General features: G+C 33.9%; 2 protein-coding genes across 2 annotated transcripts; both read left to right on the top strand.

The window, feature by feature from the left end:
• The first annotated feature begins 6,875 nt into the window (after window positions 1-6,875).
• Window positions 6,876-10,876, top strand: LOC148616338 (divergent protein kinase domain 1C-like). Its single transcript, XM_088583250.1, has 3 exons — window positions 6,876-7,319; window positions 9,190-10,089; window positions 10,511-10,876. The coding sequence occupies exons 1-3, from the start codon at window positions 7,185-7,187 to the stop codon at window positions 10,721-10,723; spliced, it is 1,248 nt and encodes a 415-aa protein (XP_088439376.1). The 5' UTR covers window positions 6,876-7,184; the 3' UTR covers window positions 10,724-10,876.
• Window positions 10,877-16,925: 6,049 nt separating this feature from the next.
• LOC148616337 (uncharacterized) lies at window positions 16,926-22,116 on the top strand. Its single transcript, XM_088583249.1, has 3 exons — window positions 16,926-17,080; window positions 19,786-19,852; window positions 21,677-22,116. Exons 1-3 carry the CDS (start codon window positions 17,012-17,014, stop codon window positions 21,763-21,765), a joined length of 225 nt encoding a protein of 74 aa, XP_088439375.1. The 5' UTR covers window positions 16,926-17,011; the 3' UTR covers window positions 21,766-22,116.
• The last annotated feature ends 1,745 nt before the right edge of the window (window positions 22,117-23,861 follow it).

Here is a 23,861-nt window from a genome sequence, read left to right as displayed (position 1 = left end):
AAGCAACGCATATGCATGGATGGACACCATTCAACTTGGAAATCTATTAATGCTGGTGTACCGCAGGGGTCCATTTTAGGACCCTACCTATTTATATTGTTTGTCAATGATATTGTATATGTTGTCTCTAATAAAATAAAGCTATTTGCAGATGACACTTCATTATACTGTATCGTTGATAATCAAGAAATAGCTGCCGAATCACTTAACTCTGACCTTGATAGTTTATATACATGGTCTACGAATTGGGGAGTTATGTTTAATTTAAATAAGACAAAGTCCATGCTATTTACTAGGAGACTATATACTGATATTTCGTCATTATACTTGAATGGTGACGCCTTAGAAAATACACAGGTTCATAAACACCTTGGTTTGAATCTTAATTCGAAGGGTATATGGAGAGACCATATTAACGATATCTGCTCGAAAGCCTGTGCTCGGTTGAACGTCTTGAGGATGCTCAAGCACAGCCTTGATCGCGATTCTCTAGAGAAGCTTTATATCGGGTTCGTGAGACCCATTTTGGAATATGGTAATCTCGTATAGGATAATTGCACTAACCAAGAATCGGATCTAATTGAATCTGTGCAGTGCGAGGCTGCTAGGATGGTGGCTGGCTTGCGAAGAGGCACATCTAGATTAAAACTTTATAGTGAACTGGGATGGGATTCACTCAGGGAAAGGCACAGAAATTTATATTTGTGTATAAAGCCTTGAGTGGACTTCTTCCCAGTTACATATCTGAACATGTTATATCATGCATACATATTGAGGAAAACTATCCTATCAGAAACCCACTATTCTTCAATATTCCTAGATCCAATACTCAGTCACACAAGAACAGTTTTTTCCCGAGTGCTCTGGCTCTATGGAATGATTTGGACCATGAGTTTCAAAACGTGCCATCATTTTCATTATTTAAGAAAAAAACTTAATACCAATATAAAGAAACCTCCCAGTCACTATTCGGTGGGCCTTCGTAAACTGAACATTATTTTATGTCAACTTCGCAATGAAGTTAGCACTCTTAAACCATCATCTTTTTCGTTCACACTTGTCTGACAGCTCGGAGTGTGCATGCGGTGAAAATATTGAGCATGCTTATTACTTTTTTTATGTATGTCCTCTTTATACCAGAGAGCCTGCGATATTACTAGATGATCTCAGGAACTATCCTGATCGATTCCCCATTCTTGATTTCCTTTTATGTGGTTCGGATGATCTGTCTCCGGAGGAGAATGCACACATCGCAACTACTGTTTTACAATATATATCCGACACAAAACGATTTGATTAATAGACTTTAGTCTTATGATCAGATGTCCATTAATGTATAACCTATAATAATGCTAAGGGTTCGCTTTTTGTATTTATAATATACATGGTAATGTGTTCGACATTCTACCGGCTGCTACTCCTCCAACCTTTACTTTCCTCTTTAATGTAACTTAGAATAATCATATATTTCTTCAAAACTATGAATATAATATCAAACATCCAAAATTTATAAAATGATTTAAAAGTTCTAGATTTTATCATTTCGATAAACTACAATTATTGTTCACTTGTCAAGAAGAAATAAAATCCTGTTCAATTTTAGCAATACTATCTAAAACTAATTATACGCCTGGGGAATACATAATATATGCTGTCTTATACAATTATGCTTATATCCGTATATACTGTAATTGGACATGACGGTCGACCAATGGTTCATTCAATGTATAATACATTGTAACAGTATAAATTTTACATATTCCATTTCCTAAAATATGTGTAACTTAAAATTACGTTTGAAAATTTCCGTTTTAGTGCATTGTTGGTCGATCGTGCTGTTTAAACAATTATTATTAATATTTGATATTATATACTTTATGGTCCATCTTGTTTCGGGAGAGGATGTATATAGGCATAGCCTTTTATCCAATCCCTTTGATTTACTTAAAGTCAATAAAATATTTGAAATTGAAATTGAAATGTGGCTATATATACGAGATAGTTTAAGAAAAAAAATAGCTTAGAATTTTATGCTAATTCCATTGTAGTGTGAAGGTTACAGAAATAGAGAAGTACATAGAGATTTGTGTTCTCATTTGTATAATACAAAATTTATAATATATCGCAAATGTCTGGGAACTGGTGAAGGTAAGACAGTGTTCCTGGCCGAATGTAGAGGTAACATATGTGACTATTATATGGACATAGTCATAGTGATGAAATATAACAATAAAATAATCAAAGAAGACGCAACAACAACTACTTAAAACATCGCCAATACACCACTACACAAATACCTAAAGTTTGGACTGCCGGACGAATGTTTTCAAGAAAACGGAGACTGGTCTCAAAAAGGTTTCTTACAACTTTTAGACACCATAAACCGACAATCACATTTAGTTGTACCACGACATAAATTAAAAGACATCTTAAAACATGATGACAGGATGCCCTCAGCAGAGAAGCGGCAAGTTCATAACGAAACTGTCTCGTTGTTGGCTCAGGAAGAATATCTTTTTACTAAACTCCATAACGAATTAATTTTCACCCCAGAATTGTACGGAACATGTAGACATTTTTACGCCGTGGAGAATGCTCCTACACTTGACTATAAAAAAGACGTGGAGAGAAAGATCGACAATGGCATTAGGGCTATTACACGTGGTAGATTTATTTGACAACTCTTTTGAGAACTCACTCCATTTATGTGATATTAAACGAGACAACTTTGGATATAGTTCAGGTTACAGTGGTGCAATTAAAGTGATAGATTCTGATATGGTCTGGCACGAATCTATCCTGTTTACTGAGTTCTCACACTTGCATTTGTACAAAGGATTTACATTGCGACATTTACGATTGTCATGGAATATGTAACAAAGTCAGAAAAATGTGCATTCTACGGAGGAAGAATGACAATCTTCAGGTGAGTCAAGCTACATCTCACTGCTGAAGAGTGAAGGTTTGAGGTAGAGTGATAACAGTGGAACATGTCTACACGTGTGGGTGACCTGATCCTTCCATTAGTTTGGTTTGAAAAAAATGCCTGATTATCTGCCTTTTCAGAAAGAGCTGAAGATGTATAGATTTTGACGGCTTCCCATTTTAATTTATGTTCAGTCATGGTTAGGTTTAAGTTCATTGTGGGTCTATTTAGAGATGGTCCACTATTTTCACAGTCGATCTAAGATTAAAAAAATTTAAGATGGAATTCCTCTGCTCAATGTAAAATATAAACGATCTTAGGTATATATAATCTAAGGAACAATATACTGGCAGGTAATATTGAATTATGTCTTATTACAACATCGGTTGTATTTGTTAAAGAACATTAAGTACTACGTTTTGAACATTTCTCTTTTTTTCCTTTTTTCCCTGTTCTATCAATCTAGGTTATTTTCAAGAACATGTTACAAGGAAGTATTGGGACATTTTTCTCCAAAGGCCTCTTACATAGCCCACCGAGTAACATAGTAGATGAGCTGGACAGTCTTCTGGAAAAATGTGCAAATCCAGTGAATTACAACAGAGCTAGAAAGTAAGACATGGTGTCAAACGTTGTCAAAACGAGGCTGTACGCATTGTTGAAAATTTCCAAAGATCTTTGTTAATTGTTTTCTTCTGAAGAATTCCAGTGATAAAAAGTGACAACTGTTACGCATGCTGATTTTTTTAAATTGGACCCCTTTTGACATCACTTGGCGTCCGTCGTCGTCGTCGTTAACAATTTTTCAAAACTATTCTTCTCTTGACACTACTTGACCAATTGGAACCAAACTTTGTTTGAATGTTCCGTGGGGTATTCTGCATAGAACTGATGTGGGGGTTTTTGATCCTTCGAAAAAACATGGCCGCCGTTACCATAAATTGAACATAGGGATCAGACAGTAGTTTTTTGCATAAATTTTCAAAACCGTTAGGTTTAGCCAAATTCTGGTGTGGATAAAAGTGTTCAACACGATGATATCTATCTGTGGTCTAATTTTCGTTTGAATCTGTTAAGCCATGTAGGAGTTATTGCCCTTTTTCGACGTTTTTTGTTTTTAAATATTTTTAATGTTATTTTTTTCAGAAATCTTCTCCTCTGACATTACTTGACCAAAAGGGTATGTAAGTCTCATCATGTGACCCCGTGATTTCACGAGAATGTGTCCTAGTCTACCATTCAAAAGCATGGAGATTTGTCATTAGAGAGCATTGAGTTCAGTGTTAAGGGCAAAACATCTTTTTATGTAAAAATACCGATATTAAGGAAAATAGAAGATGTTATACAGCGTTTCGAGTACCCGGAAGTAAACGATAAAATGCAGATCGGTCTTCGGTTTTCAATACGTTGTACATTGGAAATTCCAGTAAAGAAAATGAAACTAGAACCAGACTTGCATACCCTATTGGAACCAAACTTAGTACGAATATTCCTTGGGTTATCCTGCAAAGAACTGATGTGGGCATTTATGATCCGTCGAAAAACATGGCCGCCATTACTAAAATTAGAAAAGTGGGGTCAAACAGTAGTTTTTTTCGCATATTATATCTGTAAAACCGTTAGGTTTAGCCGAATTCTTTCAATTGCTGAAATAATCCTTATTATAAGCCCTGCAAAAGTCTTGAAGGGATCGAAGTTGTCAGACAACTCCTTGCAAGAGTTATTGCCCTTGAAAGGCAAAAATAATGTTTTAGCATTTTTCAGTCAACTGGTTGAAAACGATCACAGATAGAATGAAACTTTCAACTGCTGAAATGATCCTTATGACAAGTCCTACCAAAGTCTTCTCCGTGCTCCTGGGAGCCTCTTGTTATAAAATTCTAGATCCGATCCTGCTTTTGAGAGTCGAAAGATTATAAATAAATAACGATCGACGGACATGATTAATTTGTACTAGTATTGAAATGAAGGAGTAATCAAGGGAACCAAGGTTATAGCAGTAATCAAAAGAATGTAATCCAGTGACAAAGACCAGACAGGGAAAACAGACATACACAACAAAGAACATAAAGTAACTAAAATCATACATACAAAGTAACAAAAGTAAATGAGCGATTCGGACTCCACTAAAACCTGGGAGCATGAACCAGGTGCACCGGTAGGGTAAGCGTCCTCTGCTTTTCTAGAAACACCCGCCGAGTTGCTCATAAAAAGTCAAGTCCGGGGTAGACAAACGAGGAAAGGAATTATGGCCCGTTGAATAACCCAGTTTTCATGGTGCAGATGGATACACTATAACGAACCACGAGTTCATGATGACGACCATAAAACTTCTGTAGTGATGACTTCAATCTTGTAGCAACATAACCCTGTTCCAGAAGCCTATTTGTTAGAGTTCTAGCGCGATACAAAAAGTCTGCGTAGTTTCGACAAGCTCTGGCATAACGTATGAGTTGTGATATGAACACGCCATACGCAGGTGCTGAAGGGATGTTGCCACAGATGAAAGGAACGTTGACAATTCTGAATGAAAAGTCATCACGTTCGTCGTAAAGTTTGGTCAGTTTTCCTTTACCATCGATTTCTAAGTGAAGGTCAAGATATGAGGCTGACTTCACAATCTTTTGGGTAGATGCGATGTATCAAATCCCCGAAATTAGGATACGTCATCTATATAGCGGAAACTGAGATTGTTGGATCTAGCCAAACGATATTCTTTCTTTCTGATCAGATCAGCTATAAAGTCAGCCTCATAAGAGTGAAGGAATAGGTCAGCAAGTAAAGGAGCACAATTTGTTCCCATTGGAATGCCGACAGTTTGTTGAAAAACACGTCCACCACACTAGACAAATATGTTGTCGATCAAAAATTTCAGCATTTTGTAAACATCTTCGTCTGTATATTTGGAAGATGATTTGGAATTATTTCTTGCAAAGTGTGAGGAATCTCTACCAAAAACTATATATTTGTATCTAGGTGTACCATCTTTTTTGAAAAAAAAAACAACGATGTATAATGTTTTTAAGTCGGGATTTTAACTGAGTATGGGGAATAGAAGTATACAGTGTTGAAAATCATAGGTTTTAATGCTATTATATTCAGATAATAGTCTTGAACTAATTGTCTCCAAAAGATCTTTTGAATTTTTCAGGATCCACATTGAATTAATACCACTACGGGGGTAAGTGTTGTGGTAGGACTGGAGACCCTCTTTGACAGTTGTGAGTATAGAAGTTAAAAGTTTTGAAAGAGGTTTGGTGGTACATTTTGCAGATCCAGCTATGAAACGTTGTTTGTATGGATTCTTGTGGAGTTTAGGAATCCAGTACATAGACGGTAAATCACAATCATCGTCCTTGGTAGAGAGACCAAAAGAGGATAGCACAGATTTATGGTTTTCCACAATCTCTTCTTTGGAGAGTGTGGTAGCAGTATAGGTCTTATCACTGCTATTATTTTCTACGTCTACCTCTGATAATAAACATTGGATGTTAAACGTTTTCCAGACAAAAACAATGTTGTTTTGGGCTTTGTCTGCTGGTACGACAACATATTTGTCATGTATAGTAGACAATGTTTTTGCTACACCGGGGTATTTGAAAAGTGATGTAGCCTTGGACTCATTGACCTACTTAAAACTTTCATTCGTTTCAAAATTAAAGACCTCACGGCCTTCAACCACTCTGAGAATCAATGTCTTCTTGTTCTCGTTTTATCCATTTTCTTGCACAGTCCTCGACGGCATCCATAAGAACTTTAAAGTTATAATTCCAATTTATGGAGCGTGGTTCACGGTACTTGGGACCTTTAGAAAGGATATTACGCAGAGATTCGTTTTCGATGATGGTTAAATCTCCCGTAACGACGTGACCAGAAGGACCATATTTGAATGGAGAGGTTTTGCAAGAACAGTCAGGTGGGTTAGCCTTTAAGTCCTACGACCTTTAATAGTTGTGTGTAAATGGAATGCTTTATGTGCGGGTTTCGTTTCATTTTGCTTCCTGAGTTTAAGGGAACAAGATTTAAGGTTGAATTTTTTTTTGTATAAATCTGTAATAATTTATTTAAAACACCACTGGAGCGCAAATTTATGTTACATTTCTTTTGTAAACAGATTTGAACAGATTCATATTACTTGTAAAGCAATAAAATACCTTTAAATTTCTTGATCAATAGGGAACATATATATATTGAATTAACTTCCGGATATATATGTGTTTGGCATTTCATCGAATTACGATGACAACCGTGTATAATAATGAGATTGTACGGATGGACACGGAAAGTGTTATATGCCATAGTATTTTTCGCACTCTCGAGCTATTGTCTGTTCAAGCTTCTGATCAGGGAGCCATGCTCAGATAACTTCACTAAACAGACCATAAAACAGCTGGTAAGTGTAATAAGTTACCACTAGTGTAATAAGTAACCACTAGTATACAATTTACATGTATAACTGTGTTTTCATTGTTTTTTTTTATTATTGTTATTTGTGTTAACTCACGCTCGACCTTGTGGAATGTATAGTGATCCCCTTTTCCGTCCGTCCGCAACAATTTTGGTTACTAAATGTGTGTTGATAGTAAGATACAGATCAAGTTCGATTAAAGTGTATAATGCAATTACAGTTCAGTAGTCACAGTCCCTTTTCACTTTAAAAAAAATAAAAAAGGAAACAGCATTTGATCGGCAAATCAGCATTATTTTTTTATAGTATGAGATCTCGAAGAAAATATCCTCACAAAACCAGGGCTCCTGTCTCACGGACACAATTGGAATCGGGAGCTCAGACATTCTAAGGATGCACAGAAGCCATCTTTTTAGCAATACTCTTGCTTCCTTCCGAAGGATACCTTGCTAAACAGTTTAAAATTGTTAAAGATTGCGTTAAACTATAGTTAACATTCATATTTTCTATGGCATAAAATGGTACGGCGCTGTCGGCGTTGCCGTAGTCAACTGGTTTTCGTGCGATGACTTGAATATTAGTTGGTTGATCTTTGAAATTTTACCATTAGGTTCCAAACAACAAAAAGAAGGTTTGTGTTAATTTTGGGGGTTATGGCACCGACTGTTTTTGGGATTAGGGACCAAATACCGGGCCAAAACATGTTTTTTTTTCAAATAATTGAACTATTTAATTTCTTCAGTAAGAGCATATGGATGTCAAGGATATTGTTACAAAATATTCTATACCACTATGGTCAAACTGGGATTGGTTTTTAGGGTTAAGATTTGAACTGTTCAGAAAAAGGGCCAAGAAACAAGCATTTTCCTGACTTGACTGGGTAAAAAATATATTTTTTTAATTGCACTACATGGTGTCATACCACAAAAAGAAGTTTGTAATTGATTTTTTTGGGTTGTGGCTTGAGCTGATTAGGTTTAAGGGCCACAGTGGGACCAGAAACAAGCATTTCCCTGATATGTGGATGATAAGGAGTTGATCTCTTTGAAATAATAGGCTAAAAACCACTAATTCCACTTTCCATAGGCTTCTATGCTAATTTCACAATATTCAATGGCTTCTCTGGACTTTACCTTAACTTTAACCTGCAGAGGACTATATATCAGCATGATTCTACATATGTCAGCTCACAATCCTCAGAATGGCATGTGGGGTTAGCAGACTTGCAGTGCAGTACTGGTCACCGGAAGTGAAGGGTCTATAAATAGCATGGGAAATCCCAGTGTTTTCACAAGATAGGGGTATACTTAAAAATCATTATGGAGATTAGGCTTCACATCACAAGAAGCAAAATGCACCTATAAAATGTACAGAAGTGTTTTTCCTTTCAGAAACCGTTTAAATTTTTTAAATAAGATGAGAACTTTTTTCACAGCACTATGAGGAACAGGGGTAATTTCTGCGTAGGACTATTTTTGCGTACGTTCCAAATGCTCATTAGTTGAATTGGTGGTCTGTAACCTAATAACTCAAAATGTCACACCATTAAAGTAAGGTTGGGATTGAAATTGGAGGTTGTGACTGGAACCATTTTGGAATTAGGAGTCAATAGGGGCCACTTTGATTCTCATCAAATACTTATTCTGTGCCAAATGTCTAATCGCGATCAAATTTTGTAAATCGATTTTATCAATATAATGCTAATTTTGATCTTTTTAAAAGCTGTATCAAGTTTGAATCATGCCAAATCTGTTCAGGGTTCAGCCTTTGCGGTCGTGTCGAGCTCCGCCATATAAAGCATTTTATTTCATTTTATCTTATTACTGCTGCAAGCATATTTTATCTTTTTTTTCAGTGTGAACACTACAAAAGCAGAGACGTTAACGGAAATCTATGCCAAGCTCTCTGTGAAGCGGATACATTGCTATATGTAAAATGTCTTAATCTAAATAAAGGAAAAATAGTATTTTTAGCGAAATGTTTAAAGCCAAATTGTAACAAGTATCATGACATTAACATAGTTATGAAATATAAAAATAAAAAACATGAACAGAACAAAGACCACGAGACAGTGTCTGCTAATAAAACACTGGAATATTACTTGGACCGTGGCTTTCCTGGCTTTTGGTTCACAGACGACGGACATTGGTCAAATGCAGGACTCAAACAGATTTATAGAAAAATCAACAAACAATCTCATTTTATTCTAGGTGAGGATGATTTGACTAATTTACTTACTTCGAATGACGTTAAGTCCCATCAACTTGCAGATAATCTTCAGCGACATAAAGATGAGATATCGCTATTGGTGCAAGACGAATACGTATTTACAAAAATGTTTGCTGGTCCTGTCTTTGTTCCTAATTTGTACGGAAGTTGTGGACACTTCTATGCAGTAGAATATACACCCTCTAAATCAATGATAGGAAGTAAATTTTCTAAGATTAGTCATTGGAAAGAAAGAGCCCGTGTGGCTCTAGCTATTTTTCATATCGTTGATTCCTTAGATACTATGTTCGTAGAGCCGCTGGAATTTTGTGACATTAAAGAATCAAATTTTGGAACAGCATCAGGAGCGTACGGCTCATTAAAGATTATTGATTCTGACATGATTTGGTTTGAGTCTGTACTCCATGCAGACTTGGTACAGTGCTACTGTACTAAAGACGAAGATTGTGACATAAACGACTGTCATGGCAGCTGCAATTTGATAACCAATCAATGTAGACCTTACAGAAAAAATAATAATTTACAGGTTTGTGATATTATAGCTCTAGAAAAGAAAGAAAGGTTGTAGTGTTTGTTTGTTCACAATCTGTCAACCCTATACTACTTAATAGCACATTGGATTGTCAATGACAACTTAGGATGATTTCTCTTGGCTACGGGATAAGTACAAATAGCACGCTAATCAACTTATTCCTAGTTTAAAAACGTCATAGGATTCGCTGTTTAAAACAGAAATTGTCAATTATAACGGTTAATACTTTTGATAGTATAAGTAAGTTGCATATTCATTGATATTGAGCACATTCGTGTCACATTTTGCTTTTTCCAGTTTGATATTGAGCACATTCGTGTCACATTTTGCTTTTTCCAGTTTGATATTGAGCACATTCGTGTCACATTTTGCTTTTTCCAGTTTGATCTGAATCTGTACTTTCGATATCTTTCAGGCTGTATGTAGAAACTTGTTTCTTGGAACAATAGAGAATCTTTATAATGGACTACTACGTGATCCACCCTCTGGTATAGCCAGCGAGTTAAACACACTCATGGAGCATTGTGCATACCCTTCTAGACACAATACAGATGGAAGTGAGAGAGTGACATCAGAAATTAAACAAAGGCTTTATAAATTACTCAAAATGTCAAAGTCAAACTCATAGTTAAGTTGGACGCTTTACATGATATTCTGCGTAACATAGCATTTCTAAAGCCAATGCTTTGCTCGTCTAAATTTGGTGTGATTGAAGTAGTTCACTGCCGTGTTATAGTGACTCAACAAAGACGATTTTAACAATATAATACAAACCGCGACCTTTCTTTTGTATTTTTTTTAACTTAAAACGGGAATTGATATGGTGAATATGTCAAAGAAACAACATCCGACCGGGATTAAAATGTCAGCTCAAGGCCACCCAATGGTCTGCAATGAACGACGATGACCCCCCCCCTTACACACACACACATACACACACACACCACAGGGCAGACTACAGCTGGCCCAAAAACATCATTATACCCAGGTACAGCAAAAAGTTGCCTCTATGTATCTAAGTAACATAAATATAAAATAAGAAACAAGACATATAGAGGCCAGAAATTCATGACATGGTATAGTGGCAAAGAATTCGGCGGGGTTCAAGTACTTTGGCGTGATCACAACCACCCCCTCTAAAATCTGGCCATTGTATAAAAAATATTACACAATTAAACATGCATAAAAATCAGATCAAAAAGGTCAGAGTCCCTTGTTACAACGGAGATAAAAGTAAACTGATTAGAAGTAACACAAATATACAAACTAAAGACTACTATACCAGTTAACTGACATGCCAGCTCCAGACCAGTTTAAACATACAAAAAGTTATGCCTCTGTGTATAAAATCAATCTTTCCATAAGAATCACGGTACATCATAATTCATACAAAAAGGACACAACCCCACCATATGATCGTGACAGGGCATACACGTCACCATCTAAAACGAGGAATGAAAATTCATCCTTTTTATCGTAAATTTAAGTAAAGTTTACCATTATTGATATGGATACTAAGATCAGGAACGGACATTCTTTTTTATCAATATTTGCTTTATTCTAACTCAGTTCTACAGGACACACACACACACACACACACACACACACACACACACACACACACACACATATATATATATATATATATATATATATATATATATATATATATATATATATATATATATTGATTTGTTGTGACATGTATCATTAATTTGATTCTCTATCCTACATAACACCTGGATGAACTGTCCCGTACTACCATACATCGTGTACTAAGTTACCGTCCTAGATTAATCCTACGAGGAAGAATGACCCGGCCAGCGAAAACTATATTTTCATATAGCCTTGCTGGCCGAGTGGTCTAGGGTGCTGGACCTTCTGCAGGCGGTATTGCCATATCTTTAGTATAAATATTGAATTCGTTGTTGTTTAGAGCCAAAGTATCGTCCAAATATCTGAAGGTTTTATTATTTTTTATACCAAATGTTGTTTGCAAGGGTCTTATATAATCCAGCCATAAATTATGACTCGTAACAGTACAGAAAGAGGTCCGCAATAAGTGGTGCACAATTGGTCCCCATTGGAATTCTAATAGCTTAATGATAAACGGTTTCGCCAAAGCGTACGAAAATGTTGTCCAAGAGGAATTCGATTCCCTCTAATAGCAAATGGACGAATTATTTTCACAGCAATTAGTAGTGGCATTATCAAAGAGGTTAATTAAGAAATAAATCACGGAAAATCCATTTTATCAGACATTACGCACGCTATTACGGCACATGCAGTAACGTCGGAATTCGACGTTTGTCGACACTTTTCGTGCACCGCAGCATGGAATGCAACGACAACATATATGCACACTCGGTCTGTCTAGAGAGTGAACATTGCAACTTTCTCCTACGATAAGATAAAATGTGCAATTTGATATACATGTATGATTTTATGTTATATGTTCCAATAGCAGAATTTGGACCTTTCACAACTTAGTATTTCGATTGAAAGGCTTTCATCAACACCCATTAGATAGTCGCTCACTGATGAAGATTTTCATTTCATTCGTTCATTTGCGCTTCCCGAAATAAAAAAATGTCTAGAGTTTATTCATTCTTTTTCTTTTCTTTTTTATTGTTTTTGTTTTTGTTTTTGTTTTTGTTTTTTTTTGTTTATTATAATAATATACCTTCGTTAAATAACAAAATAAAGATACTTATAGTCTTTTTGTATCCCATCGATTTCGATTTTTTGGTGTCTTTCAATTGCATGTTCTATACTTGTAATTGCAGAGACGAGTATAAGTGTCTGGTTCTTGTTATCTAAAGCGTAAATTGATTTCCGTTTTATTTCTAAATTTCCCGATCGACGAAGAACGTTCCAAACGTTCAAAAAGTGAAAGTTGGACAAATCGCTAGCCATTTGTTTTGTTCGAATTTTACCCGTTTTATACGGTTTAAATCATAAAAAATGAAATATGTGTATTCCTAAGTGTATGTACAATTACAAAATATCATTATTTCATAGAAGAAATTGCTAATTGAGTGTAGATTAAGCCTAGAACCACTAATTCCACTTCCCATAGGCTTCTATGCTAATTTCACAATATTCAGTCTTTTCTCTGGACTTTACCTTAACTTTAACCTGCAGAGGACTATATATCAGCATGATTCTGCATATGTCAGCTCACAGTCCCCAGAATGGCATGTGGGGTAAGCAGACTTGCAGTGCAGTACTGGTCACCGGAAGTGATGGGTCTATAAATTAATAGCATGGGAAATCCCAGTTTTTCACAAGATAGGGGTATATTTAGAAATCATTATGGAGATTAGGCGTCACATCACAAGAAGCAAATGCACCTATAAAATGTACAGAAATATTTTTCCTTTCAGAAACCGTTTAAATTTCTTAAATAAAATGAGAACTTTTTTCACAGCACTATGAAGAACAGGGGTAATTTCTGCGTAGGACTATTTTTGCGTACGTTCGTCATCATGAACTCGTGGATCGTTATGGTGTATCCATCTTCACCATGAAAACTGATTTATTCAACGGGTCATAGTTTTCCTTTCCTCGTTTGTCTACCCCGGACTTGACTTTTTATGAGCAACTCGGTGGGTGTTTCTAAAAAAGCAAAGGACGCTTATCCTACCGGTGCACCTGGTTCATGCTCCCAGTTTTTAGTGGAGTCCGAGTTGCTCATTTGCTTTTGTTACTCTGTATGTATGATTTTTAGTTACTTTATGTTCTTTGTTGTGTATGTCTGTTTTCCATGTCTGGTCTTTGTCCCTGGATTACATTCTTTTGATTACCGCTATAACCTTGGTTCTCTTGATTACTCTTCCAAATGCTCATTGGTTGAATTGGTGGTCTGTAACCTGTAGAATTGCGTTGGAGCATGAAATTTTCTCTACGAACCCGGAAAATATTTACATCTGACATTTCGCTTTTCAAAAAGACGTAACTTTTTTGTTTGTACTGAAAATTTTATCAAATGCCGACGTAGAATTGCTGAAAGTATGTATATAATCGGAAAAGAATATTGTGTAAATAAGTTTTTACTTTAATAATGGAATTTGATTACTGAACACTTTTAGAAATCTGACCATTTACCAACTTTCATTTTTGCATTGAATATTTGTTTGCTTAAAATTAACGCAATTTCGATAATTATCTCAAAAAGATCATATGAAATTATTCATCCATGCAAAAAATTTGGCGAATTCCATACCCTCTGCAATAGCGCAATTCACTATTTTAGCTTTTTTTTTTTACCTACAATTCTTTACATCTGACAAGCGGAATTTTGACGTTTTAACGTTTTTTTTTTTGAAAGTTTAATTGATTATAAAGAATAAAAAAATATTTGTGCCAATATTCAGAACTAAAATATTTTCCTGATTCTTACAGTATACAGCTTTGACATATTCACAGTTTTGATTGTTTACAATAGTCATTTACAGTTTAGATAAGTAGTTTTTTTTTCAACACAGCCGCAATAGCGTGTGTAACGTCATCATTGATTTATCACGGGCTGGCCATTTATGTGGCATTGTTTTACACCGAGCATCAGCGATGGGTTAAATAACGAATTAAATTGCCAGTCCGTGGTAAAACAATGATAAAATGGAGTTTCCTTGGTTTATTTCGATTCTAATAGGACTAGTTTCTTCATATTTTTGAATAGACACAGTCTATGTGTTACATGAAATGTTCAAGTGTTAATCACTTTTTTTTACCATGGCTGTAGTCTAAAGAGCTTCGAAGCACGTCATATTAAAATTGCATAGATTTTCTGTGTCATATACACAATAAAGAGGGACTTGTAGCAAGTCTAGGAATTCGAGTGCTGTAAGCATATCAAAAGATGTCCAGTTAACGTAGTTTTTATATTTTTCGTTACTAAAAATGATCTAAATGAATTCGAACACATATATTCACATCCCGATTTACTCCGATTTATCAAATGATCATGTCATTTTAAATTCTTGTAATACAATTTCAAAAATAATTTATAATTTCATTGATATGCAAGTTATTGTCCAATTTTTATGTCTATTTTTAGTCCAATTCTGTAAATTTTCAATTGAATTTCAATTTTTTGCTATATTGTGTCCAAACCAGTTTCTGTGCTTAAGTGTTTGTAAAAAAAAACTAATATTGTGTCCATACTTGTCCCAAATGAACAGAGTTCAACAGCTGCGGTCGTTTCATGCTGCGCTCCACGAGGCTCTTTATTAAAAAGTGCATGTTTCAAATGTGTGCTGTAAAGTATTTTCCAATGAAAGTTCTGGGTTGATCTAAGTGCATTCATATACAAAAAATATATAAAAGCTGTTAAAAAAAAACGCGCAAAATATTTGTTTTCTTTCCATGTCTTTATCAGGACACGGTAGTATACCACGAATGGACTTTAAGAAACATGTGAGTGTTTGCTACATAAAGACTATTTGATAATATAACAGTAAAATACATCGAAAAACATTCTGCAATCTAATTATAATTAGATTGAAATTTATGAACCCTCAAATTATATAGGACATATTTCATAAATTAATTATCCGTGGACCTGAGAAAAACTTCTCTTCTTAATCAAAAGTCACTAGCAAACATTCCCAAAATTTCACAACCGTACAGAAGAACGGGTATATAGTAAATAAATGAGGACGAGTTGTTCTGCAAATACGAAAAGTCTAATAGTAAAAAAGGAGATTGACATTCCACTTAATGTATGCATATAATTTCATTATTCTAAATATGATGTTTTTATAACGTTTATATAGTTGATAGTAATTTTAACATAAATGATAATTAATGCTCGGTGCGATGTTACAAGAGCGGGGCAGAATTTTCAGCCAAGTGTCTACTTGGAATATGCCACACGGGTAATAAAAATCTCCTATAAGGAAAAAATTCCTCCCAGAAATCGTAAACTAAAAATTGTATCTCCAACAAATGGCATCCTCTCAAGCTAGGGTTTCGGGTCCACCTTCGCTACCTCAAAGGAGGGAGCGAAGGTAGACTCAAAACCTGGACTTGGGAGGGTGACCAATGGTAACAATCTAGAATTCAATTAAACCAAAATATGTACTTGTTAAAAGCAACTTACTTATTAAATAAAAGTAAAGTTTAACGTAGAATTGCTAGTGTCCAAAATTCATCAAAATGAAATTGGATATTTATCCTGGGAAAGCAGGTGAACGTGAGAAAGTCTATACATGCAACGTTAATCTCGAACTTAATCTAGATTAATACCATTTAGCTAGTGACCCATAACTCAACACGCTTTAAAATATATCATAAAAATAAATACTCGAGAAATTTTATAACGCATATCAGTATATTTATCCTAGGGATGCTAATGCATATTATTTGTAATTAAGTCCCCTCTTTAAATGATGCTTATTTAATCATTTAGTTTTTAGGGGGTAGAATAAAATATTCACCCTAGCCTTTCAATTTATTTTGAGAAAATATATGTCCTGCTTTCTGTCCTAGGGGGCAAACTCGGTGTCGATCTTTTTTTAAAATATCGGACAATAAGAGATCATATATGCCTTCTCATTTTTTTTTCTTATGGCATGTCATCTTTTTTTCCCTGAAAAAATGATAAATTTGAATAATTCAAATTTCATTCTGGTTCCCCCTTTCCCCAAAAAATGAAATATTAACACCTAATATTTTGTTTTGATTGTTTAACTTAACAATAGACCATTTTACCATTCATATTTCTCGTGAAAAAATAATGAAGGGGTTCCGAAACGTTATTATATTAGGCCAATCGGTACATCCTCGGTCAATCCCGGCTATGCTCGGGATCTACGAGATCGGCCGAGAAATTGCGATTGGTATTTGGCATGCGCTGATCATTTAGTCTATTGCTTCCTGTTTAGAATCTGACAGTCAATCAACATTGGTGAAGATGGATACAGGAAAAGATTATATGTCCAGTGGATCTGATCCTAAAAATGTCCAAGACTTGACAGCATTCGTAAGTTTTTGCATCTAAGTACTTCATTTTGTTTTTGTTAATGTTAGTATCAATAACATGTTCCAACATGTTGGTTGAAATATGCAATTTCACTTTTTTACAGTTAAATTGACTATATAATATCAACTTTCTGTCATTTTAAATCTTTTAATCATTCATTGTTTTAGTGTTTGTCATATAGTGAAATAGATTTTATCTAAGGTATTTTCTATGTATGTGCTTTGAATTAAAATATAAGTTAAAGGAGAATATGAAAACAACAGTGGGGTGTATTACCTTTTGCAGTTAATGTATTATCAACATGTACACGCATCATGTATTTTTGACCCCTTAATAATAACTTTTTTATTTTGTCCAGACAAAAAGATGTTTGCATTGAAAGGTAATACATATGTACATGTATTTATTATGCCAGTTTAAAAAAAGAAATGCTACATAATTACTTGCTGTATTCAAAACTGGTTTTACAGTGGTTTGAGGCTAGCAGTGTACTGGGGGAAAAAGAATGTAAATTTAAGCGAAATACTACATGTATGATACATATGGTACATTTTTTTTCACAGAAATTTACCATATGTATCGTAGTATAGTGTTAATCTTTGCTCAAGATTTACAGTCCTACACATTCACAAGGACTTAACATTGCTAAAATAATTACTTTAAAGAGATATACAATTATTATTTAAATAAGAAGCTAAAATTGCACTCCTTTGTTTTTCCTCTATCTAAACTTATACAATTTAAGTTTACTTTAAAAGCATGGGCATGTTTAATAAAAATGAACAATATTTGTATCTTGAATGCATTACCTTACATGTACATTGTACACTATATTGATCACTTGTGTACACAGTATAAACATTGTACATATATAAGTAGGTTGAACCTTTTTAACATATTAAGGTCCTTTCATTCCCTTAACTACATGTATTTCTGCATTCTTCAATAAAGATTTAAAATTCTGGGGTTTTGAAATTAAATATATTTGTGCTGAAAATGACTGATCTTGGTAATATAAAATACTATAGTGTTACTTGAGAACCCTTTCATCATTTACAAATTTGAACAGCTGCAGTTCTTATTCTTTCTTTACAAAGTTTTGACTTTTATACATACATGTACATTTATATAATGTGTGTTATTATTTGAATACATTCATTTTTGTTCACACTGACAAAAGTCTGAACCTGTTGTACACTGTACAATGCACATGAACATGTATTTTTACAAAAAAATTGCAAGGCCCTATCTGATCTAGTTGTATGTATGGCCTAGAAATATGCTAGACTTTTTAATTAAAAATTCCATTAAGTTTATTTATCTCTGAAACTAAGATAGAGTCCAGTGTTTACAAGCTTTCCATTTAAATACAATGTCACTTAGAAGATTATTGATTTTCAGTCCAAACAAAGTAAATTAATTGTGAATTGTAATTTAAAGGACACTTTGAATATAAACTACCTTTCAATGAGTATTTAACAAAGTTTAAAGGTTTCTGCCATGTAGAAAGAGGCCTTTATATCTTGACTTATACCTAACAGTATACATGTAACTAGTTTTAGAAAGCCACAATTTGCCATTCATAATGTCATTAACTTTACGTTAGTGCTGACTTAATTTATCAATCAGATTTTAAATACAGAATCAGTTATGCATTAACTGTAATAATCAATTTGATCAGCTGTAAACAACACATAGTGGATTTATTACCAACAAAACAATTAAGTTATTGATTAAAAAAAAAACAAAATTAATAGAGTCGTTAGATATGTAAATGGGAAAGTGATTGTATGTTAGTCATGTTTAAGCATGATATACAGTTCCCATTGTGATGAATAAGGCTTGTCTGACAAGCAAGTTTTTCACAATATTATATTTCAGTTTATTGTTCATTCCTTTTAAAACAGTGTATTGTTACATAATTAATTTCAACCAACATGTAATATACCAGCACAGATTAAAACATTAAAGTGCATAAGGTTGTGTATTCACATGATTTATTTTATAAATAAGTGATTAAACTTGCATAGAAATATAGATTTATAAATAAGAAAAAACATTTTCAATAGCTTTGAGGCTAAAATAAAATAACTAATATCAACCTGTTGAAGATATTAGTAGTGGTTTTGATCCGTTAAAAGGGGGACAGAGTGGAATTTTTAATCATTTATTACTTTATTCAGATTTCTGTTCATTTCTTGTGTTTTTTTTATTAAAAGACAAACTTCAGTAGGACCAATTACTCACCAAAGGTTTCTGTCCTGTCTATTATTACATGTATAAGCCTTCCTTAGACTGACATACATGTATTACAATATAAACATAATATTGCAGTCTATCTGTCCTCACTTCATATGATTACTTTAAAATGTGACAATATATGAGTACATTGTTTGTCATCCTGACATAGTACATTTTTTATCATTCTGATATAGTACCTTTTCATTGTTTTCTAATTTTTATTTGTTGTTGCTTTTTATGAATTATGGGACTTGAAACATGTAAAAGGGGAGGTGGGTATAGGATTAGCATCCTTAAGCCCAGCTCACTATTGTAAACTATGATCCCTGTCCTATAAAAGTCAAATAGATATTTCCTCATTTCCTAAATTTATGTCCCTCCTGGCTTTTTTCTCTCTAGTTAAAAACATTTAAATCACCTTTGATAGCTTTAATTGTAAATGCATCATTTCATTTCTTTTTCAGGTACAAAATTTACTTCAACAGATGCAGGACAAATTCCAAGGCATGTCAGACCAGATCATCAATAGAAATATCCTTTTGATAAATGTATAATAAATTATGTATACATGTACATTGTTGCTTTGTAAAATGGTTCAATATTGCTAACACAGAGAAAATCAACTGAGACTCATTGTTACAATGTACTACAGAATCCATATTATGAGACTGTAAGTGTTATTATTGTACAAAATGTCTAATTTAAAGACCTGTACAAATCCTGTATTCAAAATAATGAACAAAGCTCAGCATATCAAGATTTAGAAAATAGCCTACTGCGTATGGAAAATATTTTTTTTATATTTCTTAATTGATTTAATTACCTGGTATGATGGGGCAGGGTCTGATATCAGACTTGGAACCCAAAAACATATTAAATCAGTGAGGTAGAACTGTTTTATAATAATATTTATTTTGGTACTTTAAAATAGTGCATACATTATACATTCAAACTCAATCTCCAAAGAACATCAGCCGACCATATTTCTAAAGATCTCATTTACAAACACATTTTTGTATAAGGTGGAAAGTTCATAATAAACAGTGTAGTTCAATTTTAAAGGTAGATAGAAAATCAATAATATAACAATGAAGTGTGAAGAAATTTGCTGTGTGTATTTAGTGAGTTAAGGAATTTAATGGTTTTAAGACCACCAATAAATTGCCATATCACCTTGTTGGTGCATACTTTTAAAATTATCTTTACAAATATTTATTGAGACTTGTCACTATAATCTTATACTCTGGTTGTTAATCTGTCACATGGGACATCTCTGTCAAGAATTCTAAATTTATAGAAATCAATCATACAGTTGGTTTTATCATGACCCTTAATATGCTACTTTGGAAATATTTACTACTAAGCCCTGAACATTTACCTTTCCCCAAAACTGTATAGTGTTGCCAAACATTTAAGTATGAAATTTTCTAAAATGTGAGAGTAGCAAAAATCTAAAATTGTTATAGAAATAAAATTGTTCATTAGTCTCACTTAATCTGGATGGATTTTAGATTGTGATGGCCTTAGGGTGCCATCACTTTTAAAATACAGTTTAATACTTGAATAATAATACCATTCATTAGGTAGATATTACCTATTACATGGAGCATTCTTTTCTGTCATCTTGCAAAATCATACCGATATATATATATTTTCAATTAACTACTTGTGTTTAAATGATGTACAAATAATATGTTCAAAATATTTTAAAAGAAGGTTTTATATAAATATTTGTATGGTGTGAACTCAAAATTATGAACTAAAAAGCCCTTTTCAAATGGAGATGATTGGCAGGAAAATGTTCTATAGAAATGTTATGGGAGTTTTAGCTTTTTCAATATTACAAGAAAAAGTTTTTGGTGACCCCTATAAATTTTCTCTCTGAAATATGAAAGATTGTCAGTTCATTGTTTTTTGTATAAATTCATAAAAAATCTTATCTACCAGCTTTTTAATAGTATGCAAAATAGTGAAATTTTGCTACAGAATCCATATAAAATGTTGAAAAAAATTGCCTTTTTTAAGGCTCAGTCTTGAAATCAGGTTCGGTGACCTATGTTTTTTTTACATTGAAGTATGTTCATTTAAGGTCATCTTCAAGAAAAACTAGGACAGTATATCTACTAGAAATATTAGGTATGATCCAGTGTTAGAAACTTAATTTTGGGTCAACATTGACCCATCATAGTTTTATGTAGACCGCACTGTACATTTCAAAGGAAATTAAGCCAGTTTCATCATAGACCTGCTTGATTTTATGTAGACTCGGTCCATAGGTCTACTGCTAATTTCTTTCACTGATGATCTACCTTACAAGCTAAAGTAAGAATTAATTTATCCTTAACCAATGTGTACTAGATGATATGGGAAGCCGGATAGATGACCTTGAGAAAAACATAGCTGACCTTATGACCCAGGCAGGAGTTGATGATGGGCGAGCATAACATTCCTTACAGCTTACACACCCTTGTGTGCCTTTCGTGTGTCATAGTCATTCAGAACATTTTTTTAATTTCACAGCTCATACATGTACTTAGGACTTGTTGGAGCTTCTTTATGTGTGTGTTTTTGTCTTGCCTCTGTAGATAGTGTACTATTTATTAACTTATAAGATCAGGTTGTTGGACCAAGGTTTAGATGTGATGAATTTAGGACTATGCATACTGAACAAAATTGTCAAGTATTATTGAAATGTATTGGGTGTAAGAAGTTTTATATACATGTATTTAAAATGTAAAAAAGATTTTAATTTGTTAATTAAATGTACAAACACCAAAATAAATGTGATATTTGTATTATGTGTAGACTTTTTGTATACACTGATGATAATTACCCTTAAAAAATAACCAATAGGCCATTCTTTGCTAAATAATTTTCATTCATTCAGGAATGAATCAGGTCATCAAAACTCATGAGTGTACACAAAGAAGGAACACTATAATGTATATACATGTAGTAGACTTATGAAATTGTTATGATGATAAATGACCTATTTTGAATATTCTGACAATACTGTAGATGTTAACTATAGTTAAACATCCATATTGAATGAGAGAAAGAGTAATACAGAAGGTTTCCAGTCTGTGACCTTTACCTTGACCTCAAAAGCTTACATTTTAGCAATTTTTTTTCTCTTACCAAGGCAAACTATAGATACATGTATAATATATATCAACTGGGTAAAAGGTGGGGTCTTATTTTGTCACATGTGTTCTGTCCCATCGTCTGTACTCAAATTACCAAAAAATCTTTTAAAAATCAAAAACAATGTATTTGATTTATATATACAAATGTGTTTCATGTTAGATTATAGTAGAATACTTTCAGACTATCTGCATCAAATGTAACTTTTAACCTGAGATGAAAGTGCTACACATGACCATATATACTATTGGTTTTAAATTACATTTTACATAAGTTGGTTAAGAACAATATGATTATACATAAATAATTTACATTAGGAATTAATAAGAGTTTTGTATCCAGACAATACCAGTAACTTGAGTACGAGTCACTGAGTGTATGGATTTTGATTATAAAAAATTAACTACAAGGTATTCATATCACAACTCATACGTTATGCCAGAGCTTGCCGAAACTACGCAGACTGTATCGCGCTAGAACTCTAACAAATAGGCTTCTGGAACAGGGTTATGTTGGTACAAGATTGAAGTCATCATTACAGAAGTTTTATGGTCGTTATCATGAACTCGTGGATCGTTAAGGTGTATCCATCAGCACCATGAAAACTGATTTATTCAACGGGTCATAGTTTTCCTTCCCTCGTTTGTCTACCCCGGACTTGACTTTTTTATGAGCAACTCTGCGGGTGTTTCTAGAAAAGCAGAGGACGCTTACCCTACCGGTGCACCTGGTCCATGCTCCCAGTTTTTAGTGGAGTCCGAATTGCTCATTTACTTTTGTTACTTTGTATGTATGATTTTAGTTACTTTATGTTCTTTGTTGTGTATGTCTGTTTTCCATGTCTGGTCTTTGTCCCTGGATTACATTCTTTTGATTACCGCTATAACCTTGGTTCCCTTGATTACTCTTTCACATCACTGGGTCGATACCTCTGCTGGTGGATTTTGTCCCCGAGGGTATCATCAACCCAGTAATACAATTTTTAAAATTAATGGTTTTAACAAGAGGAATGAAAGAAAAACTGGCTCGGACGTCGCCCAGTATAAAAAGGTCCGAACCTGACAGCAGATCGGACACTCTGTTGTCTTGTAAGTATGTGGTGTCCCCAGATGGGAATCTTAGCACACTCACATCTGGTATGGAAAGTACCCCGACCAATTCAACTAAAAGTACCCAATCACACGTTCAGTCTGCAGACCATCTATTCCAGTACAAAAATTCTGACTATTTTAAAATTATCAAACCATGTTCCATCACTTTAAATGATATATTTGACTACAACGATGACGAACCACATTGTACAATATCAAAATGTGGTATTAAAAATTGCAAAACGTGCAACATTCTTATAACCGACCCTTACTTCTCCAGTTCCCTTACAAACAAAACCTTCCAT

This window comes from Perna viridis, chromosome 5, assembly GCF_037379345.1.
Source record: "Perna viridis isolate PV_CMFRI_1.1 ecotype Kerala chromosome 5, ASM3737934v1, whole genome shotgun sequence".
Classification (NCBI taxonomy): domain Eukaryota; kingdom Metazoa; phylum Mollusca; class Bivalvia; order Mytilida; family Mytilidae; genus Perna; species Perna viridis.
The sequence above is the reverse complement of the archived record's forward strand: the minus strand, read 5'-3'. Positions and strand labels throughout refer to the sequence as shown.